The sequence below is a fragment of the Triticum dicoccoides genome, chromosome 1B (assembly GCF_002162155.2).
Source record: "Triticum dicoccoides isolate Atlit2015 ecotype Zavitan chromosome 1B, WEW_v2.0, whole genome shotgun sequence".
Classification (NCBI taxonomy): Eukaryota; Viridiplantae; Streptophyta; class Magnoliopsida; order Poales; family Poaceae; genus Triticum; species Triticum dicoccoides.
Genome location: NC_041381.1, coordinates 484,756,218 through 484,763,098, shown reverse-complemented (window position 1 = coordinate 484,763,098; position 6,881 = coordinate 484,756,218). Strand labels below are relative to the sequence as shown.

The window sequence follows — 6,881 nt, the reverse complement described above, 5'->3', positions numbered from 1 at the left end:
CCCCAGCCCTCCTCCCTCTACGCCCGCCCCAGCCTCCTCACCATGGAGCGCGACCGCGCCGCGCGCCGCGCCGACGTCGACGCCTTCCTCGTCTCCCTCGGCGTCGACCCGGGCGAGCTCGCCGGCCTCGAGCTCCCCGTCACCGTCGACGTCATGCGGGAGCGCGTCGAGTTCCTCCGCTCCCTCGGCCTCGGCCCCGACGACCTCGCCGCCTACCCGCTCGCCCTCGGCTGCAGCGTCCGCAAGAACATGGTCCCCGTCCTCGACTACCTCGGCAAGATCGGCGTCCGCCGCGACGAGCTCCCGCACCTGCTCCGCCGCTACCCGCAGGTGCTCCACGCCAGCATCGTCGTCGACCTCGCGCCCGTCGTCAAGTACCTCCAGGGGATGGACGTCAAGCCCGGCGACGTGCCGCGCGTGCTCGAGCGATACCCGGAGCTCCTCGGCTTCAAGCTCGAGGGCACCATGAGCACCTCCGTCGCCTACCTCGTCAGCATCGGCGTCGCCAGGCGGCAGATCGGCGGCGTCATCACGCGTTTCCCTGAGGTGCTGGGCATGCGGGTGGGGAAGATCATAAAACCTTTCGTCGAACACCTTCAAGGCATTGGCCTGCAGAGGCTGGCCGTTGCAAGAATGATCGAGAAGAAGCCGTATGTCCTTGGGTTTGGGTTGGAGGAAAGGGTCAAGCCTAACATTGAGGCACTTCTAGAGTTTGGGGTCAGGAGGGAGGCGCTGGCATCCATTGTGATACAGTACCCTGATGTTCTTGGAGTTGAGCTGCGAGAGAAGCTTGTTGAGCAGCAGAGCTTGTTTAAGTCCAGCATTTTGGTCAGTGGTGATGATTTCGGAAGAGTCATCGAGAGGATGCCACAAGCCATTAGCCTTGGGCGAGCTGCGGTTCTAAAGCATGTCAACTTCCTCACAGGATGTGGCTTCTTGCTGTCTCAGGTCAGCAAGATGGTCGTGGGGTGCCCCCAATTGCTGGCACTGAACATGGATATAATGAAGATGAACTTCGAGTACTTTAAGAATGAAATGGAGAGGGATTTGGAGGAGCTGGTTGAGTTCCCGGCATTCTTTACATATGGCCTCGAATCCACTATAAGATATCGGCATGGGATTGTGGCTAAAAAGGGGTTCACATGCTCTCTCGCATGGCTGCTCAACTGCTCTGATGCGAAATTTGATGAGCGTATGAAGTATGACACAATTGGTGTTGAAGAAATGGAGGATGATAATTCCTTCGACAAAGATAGGTTCGTGGAGCAAGTACAAGATGAGGATGATGAGGATATGGAAGAGGATAGCGATTATGATGAGACTGACGACGAGTTCATCGAATGATATCCTTCCCAGTTCGTAGTATCTAGTATCAATTGTTAGCTGACAAACTTGCATTTATGTCTTGAGCTTGATGCTCTGTTGTATATGATGCAGTAGTGATCACTAGACTGTCATTTTTGAAGGATGTGCTTGATAAACCAAATGCTGGATATAATCAAATTGTAGCTTAGAGGTCTGATATATTCAGATATTTCACACAGTGCTTGTTTAACTGGGAAATGATGTAGCATCCATCCTTGTTACCGACACATTTGGCATTTTCATATGGGAACACATTTTGCAGCCATCTTTCTCATGTATGCCTAGATATACTGTAAACTTAAAGTTATATCATATAGACAGTTTGCACGTTTCTGAATGTGAATCTGCATTATGACCCACTGCATTTGCAAGAACCCGAGCAAACAATGAACAAATTGTGCTGTTATAAATCTGACATCCCCAGTCAGAATTGAGATATGAACCTCCTCTCAATGCCACCTGTTGGTCGTCCAATGCAATGCATGTTAATTTTTGGTGTCACCTTGTCTCTTTTCTAGTTGACCTTGTAATTTTCTTATGATATACACCTTTTTCTTCACGATTGAGTTTATTTCACTGGACTACGACTATGCAGTGGAGAGGGATGTTGGCATCAAGATTCTGACTATGTTGTCGAGAACTGATAAAGATCGCAGAGATGGCTTTAAAAAGTCCGCAATGCATACTAGGTGTTGTGGCTTATAAAACTTGTCTCCTGTTGAACACCAAAGTCGCGGATCCCCCTTTCAGAATGCCTGGAGAGGAGAAGTCCGTCACTCCAGTCTCCAGATAGTGGATACTCCAGAGTTACTAGTCAGGCTGCTGCTGCTGGCGCCGTTTGGTTTGGAATATGGTGCGTTTCCATCGCAAAACTGGATCCTCTGCAGCAAAGAATTGTGCCAGAAACATTTCAGTTCCAGTAGCCAGTCCATCTGGAGAAATTGCTGCCAAGTGCCAACCGAGCAGAGCTGGCCCGTTCTATGTGAAATTCCTGCCTTTCAGGTCAGAACCTTATCAGAAAACGAACGGGGATCCCTTCCCCCCTTGCGCCACAGCTGCCTGAAAAGGAGAAAGGGAAATGGGCGGAGTCCAGCATCTGCTCAAGCTGAGGATGGCGTCCCCCCACGCCCACCCCGCCACGCGGCCCCTCTCCGCGCTCCCGTCCCTCCTCCTAGCCCGCTCCTCCTCCGCCGCCGCCACCGCCGCGTCGTCCGCCCGACCCGCCTCCCTCTCCCTCCCCCTCTCGTGCTCGCGGCCGCGGGCGCGGGCCTACTGCCCAGCCAGACGACGGTTGCCGGGCTCCGTGGTGGCGATGTCTTCGTCGGCGCCCACGCCGGGGCCCGTGCAGAAGTCGGAGGAGGAGTGGGAGGCCGTCCTCACGCCGGAGCAGTTCCGCATCCTCCGCCGCAAGGGCACCGAGTAAGAACAGCAGCAGTACATGCTTTCATCTATACTCCGACAAGTATTTCCGGACGGAGGGAGTATCTTTTTTCCTCGTGGAATTGATTATGTGGGTGCGCTCTGCGCTTTTACCATACAAAGAATATGATGGTATCATGGCTGTCTGTTCCGATCAACAAACAATGCTCCATTTTCATTGTAAATTTACACATCAATTCGTCAGTGTGATCAACTGCGAATCAGTATGTACTGAACCGTACTTGAACATGTCTAACTAACCTGGGTTGCCACCAGTACTGGCATGCACACTACCACAAGCCCTATCCTAGTTGCAGTGCATCGATGATTCGACAGGTCACAAACATTGTCTGGTTTGCAAAAACTTCTGAAGCAGTTAGAAAGCAAGAGTCAAGAAAATCCCTTTTATCTGATAGTGCAAGTTTGTCCTCTTCTTATCCTGCATAGCAATTGCAACTTGGCTCACAGGATTGTTCCAGTCATGCAGTGTGCTTTCTTATTGAAACAAGACTGACAGATTGGTGTCTTTAGAATCTAGATACACCATTTTTCATGAATATCAAGCCATGTTACTATCGCAATGCATACGGATGGCTGTTCACAAGATGAAGTCGTGTACTACTGTACTGTGTTTTCTTATTGAAACAGGACAACATGACTGCCAGATTGGTGTCTCTAGCATTTAGACCCTTTTCCCAGTCTTTAGTGTGTGCCTTCCTACTGCGCATGTTTTTATTAATCAGTTAATAAAGCATTATACTCCAACATGACATTGGGAACGAGTCTAGCAATTGACATTATGTGGTCGTTATACTCCAACATGACACATAACAGTACCTTCCTAATTTCACTACTCCGAACGACCACATAACAAGGGTGTGTAAAGTTGTTATAGTGAAATTAGTGTATTGTCTGTTACCACCTCCTGAGGCTAGGCTTATTCCAAAACCACAACCAAATTCCAGACAACCAATTTGAGAACGAATTAGAAGTTTCTTTTCCACAAAGTTGGAGAACCGCTTGCACAAATGATTGTATGAATCCAAAATAGCAAGTAAAAAGGTTGTTTTGACAAAAATAAATCAGAAGGATAAAAATGGTACCCAACAAAAAATATACTTGGGTCTTTTTAATTTTGCTGTCAAGAGTAGAAACTACAAAATATTTTATTCTAATAACATTCTAGTCTACAATAGCAGCAGCTAGATTTCGTTAGTATGTATTGTACTTTTCTTAACAGATCTGTTTATGTATCGCCGACACGGTCAAGTATAGCAAGTTCAAATTTTACCTGTTCTTGAAGCACGGACAGGTTCATTAGGTGAACTATCAGAATATCTAGTAATTTATAATATGAAGCTTGAGAAATATGGATAGGCACTTTATCAAAAATCAATTATTACTTCACATTGTTTTTGTAGATTGTACTGTTGATTAATCTGGAACCTGCAATTCAACCAGATACATACATAAGTTTAGTTTGATACTGGAATGGCATGTGAGCTGACTGTATCTAGTCCATATCCTACATCAACTCCAGCATTTTGTGCTGCCCTATATACTTGCCTATGGTTCCGTTTCGAAAAGAAAAAAATACTTGTCTGCCATCTTACATATGGTAGTCTGTTAAACTAACAATAGCGTAACTGTGAAAAATAAATGAGCTTCCGTTGTGATAAATTTTCATTTGACTATATTTGTTTCAGGTTTCCTGGAACAGGTGAATATGACAAGTTCTTCGATGAGGGTATTTACGGATGTGCTGGCTGCGGAACCCCCTTGTACAAATCATCTACGAAGTTCAACTCAGGGTGTGGTTGGCCAGCATTCTATGAAGGATTTCCTGGAGCCATAAAACGGACGGTACGATTCTCTCATCCATTCCCAGTGGTTTGACTAGGAACCGATGCCTTTCTTCTCCTCTATGCATTCCATGCCCTGATGCTGACGGTGGTGACATTTCTTCGCTTAATACTCTATAGGCGGATCCTGATGGGAGGCGCATTGAGATCACATGTGCTGCTTGTGAAGGACATCTGGGGCATGTGTTCAAAGGGGAGGGGTTCAACACGCCGACTGATGAGCGACACTGCGTCAACAGTATCTCACTCAAGTTCGTTCCGGCCTCTGAAGAGGCTAGTTGACTGAGCTGATGAACATCTATATGAGAAATGGAAACAAAACCTTTTGTGCAACCATCATAGTGACTACTGGATGTCAGAAACTCAGTACTTTGTCAATAGTGCAAGCCCCAAGTACCGATGCTTGCTGCTAATATTGGCAGTATATACTGTTACATGTGTAAATTCTAGGTTTTGTTTTCCCTGTGGAAATTAATAGTGAGCTGTACATTTAAAAATAAAGCCGCCTGAAGAATGCAGCTGACGTTGTTTCCCTTTGTGCCCAACATATTATCTTAGTGATTATCCGCAATAAACCAGTTCCTGTGCAGCAATAATACTTTGATTCGCGTTAATAGTCTGTTTGGCAAATATATCAAAACTGCCGACATTTATTAGAAATGACAAGTAATATTTGAAACATCCAATCTAGTGTAGTGGTTGTTGCAAATAAAAGCAATCTGATCGTCCATGCCTCGGTCAAAGCACACTACAATTTGTGATGTTGCAAATATTCTCCATCGACAACTGAGAACTCAACACGTTGTGCTTTTGTCTTCACGAAGATGATATGTGTGAGATGCCTTCAGCATGCAGCCTGAGATATGAAAGCAAATATACAGTTTCAGTTTGATGCCAACAGCAAAAGCAATAGCATAATATTTGGAAACAAAGTGCACTACTAGGTTTCATAAGCTTTACTCATGTACTCCCTCCATTCCTAAATATTTGTCTTTCTAGAGATTTCAACAAGTGACCACATACGGAGCAAAGTGAGTGAATCTACACTCTAAAATTTGTCTATATACATCCGTATATGGTAGAAATGTCTAAAAAGATAAATATTTAGGAACGGAGGGAGTACTAGATACGAAAGCAAATTCATCATGTTTATGCTTGACAATAATGTATATGTGGTTATGTAGTATGCTTATGTACCTGTACGAAGGTGCATGAAAGTATTTCATGTTTCCTGATTTTTGTTTCTGCTCGCCTCACATGCTTTCAAGGCTTGAACATCTGCATTTGACCGGAGGTGACAAAAAGGCTGGTTAGATCACATCTAAGAATTTGAAGTGATGACAACTTCAGTTTGTGAACGTTATTTAGTGTAGAAGATAACAGAAAAATATGTACGAATATAACCATCAAAGCAGGAACCTCCCTCTCTTCTTCCTTAAAAAAAGCTACATTTGTCCATTTATTTGAGCACCACATAAGGTACCTGAAATCGCAACATCTCCCCTTGGGTTGCCCCTTGAGTGAACATCACCTTATGGCAACAAATCTTCCATACACAATAAAACCACATGTGGCTGCAAGTTATTGTTACTAGTACCATTTCTATATAATCTCGAACATGATACGAGATGGGTTCTAAATTTAACCTTAATGCCTGATGCTGATGAACATGGGAGAAAGCCTCATGCATGATCAACTTCTTTTAAAAATTGAATGTAGGATGCCACACGTTATTGTCAAGCACAAACATGATGAATTTCAGCACATGTAGTCATATAACTGGCATCACACATGCCAGAAGACGTCGTTACTTCATGATTTACCTTGGATGGTTCTGGTTCTGGGTAGCATTTCAGCATTTCTTTATTTTTTTGAAAAGTGTTCAGCATTTCGTATGCTAGTACTGACCATAACAACGCTAAACTGGGCAATGTGATAGAGCAAGAGAAGGTATCAACATTTCTTCTATCCCATACAGCATTGCTTCTCTTCAAGATAGAACTTTATAAAATGAGGAATTATAAGGATTTCTGAATTCACATCTGTACTACATACAACAACCTTTACAGTTTTTGCTTCAAAGGTAGTTCAATCTGAATCTCGATCGTGATACTTAAAGCAGGTCCAGGTTTTGCCTAATTCCAAACCATTGGACAGCAAACTTAGCCCCAGAAGCAGGGCGGGTAGCAACCTCAGTAAGCCGCAACGGGATTGGCATCTACGAGGAAGAAAAGA

At 45.0% G+C, this 6,881-nt stretch overlaps 3 protein-coding genes across 3 annotated transcripts in view; 2 read left to right on the top strand and 1 right to left on the bottom strand.

The window, feature by feature from the left end:
• Positions 1-1,639, top strand: part of LOC119343155 (transcription termination factor MTERF4, chloroplastic-like) — a 1,880-nt gene extending 241 nt beyond the window's left edge. The window contains exon 1 of the mRNA XM_037614295.1: positions 1-1,639. This exon is cut by the window's left edge and continues 241 nt beyond it. Coding sequence (XP_037470192.1) covers positions 1-1,344 — 1,344 coding nt within the window. The 3' untranslated portion in view covers positions 1,345-1,639.
• Positions 1,640-2,411: 772 nt separating this feature from the next.
• LOC119343169 (peptide methionine sulfoxide reductase B5-like) lies at positions 2,412-5,179 on the top strand. Its single transcript, XM_037614298.1, has 3 exons — positions 2,412-2,784; positions 4,491-4,647; positions 4,767-5,179. The coding sequence occupies exons 1-3, from the start codon at positions 2,444-2,446 to the stop codon at positions 4,926-4,928; spliced, it is 660 nt and encodes a 219-aa protein (XP_037470195.1). The 5' UTR covers positions 2,412-2,443; the 3' UTR covers positions 4,929-5,179.
• Positions 5,180-5,231: 52 nt separating this feature from the next.
• The window catches only part of LOC119343181, a 2,641-nt gene continuing 991 nt past the window's right edge, over positions 5,232-6,881 (bottom strand). The window contains exons 3-4 of the mRNA XM_037614304.1: positions 5,844-5,928; positions 5,232-5,502 (exon numbers count right to left, since the gene is read on the bottom strand). Coding sequence (XP_037470201.1) covers positions 5,869-5,928 — 60 coding nt within the window. The 3' untranslated portion in view covers positions 5,232-5,502; positions 5,844-5,868. The remainder of the gene's footprint in view (positions 5,503-5,843; positions 5,929-6,881) is intronic.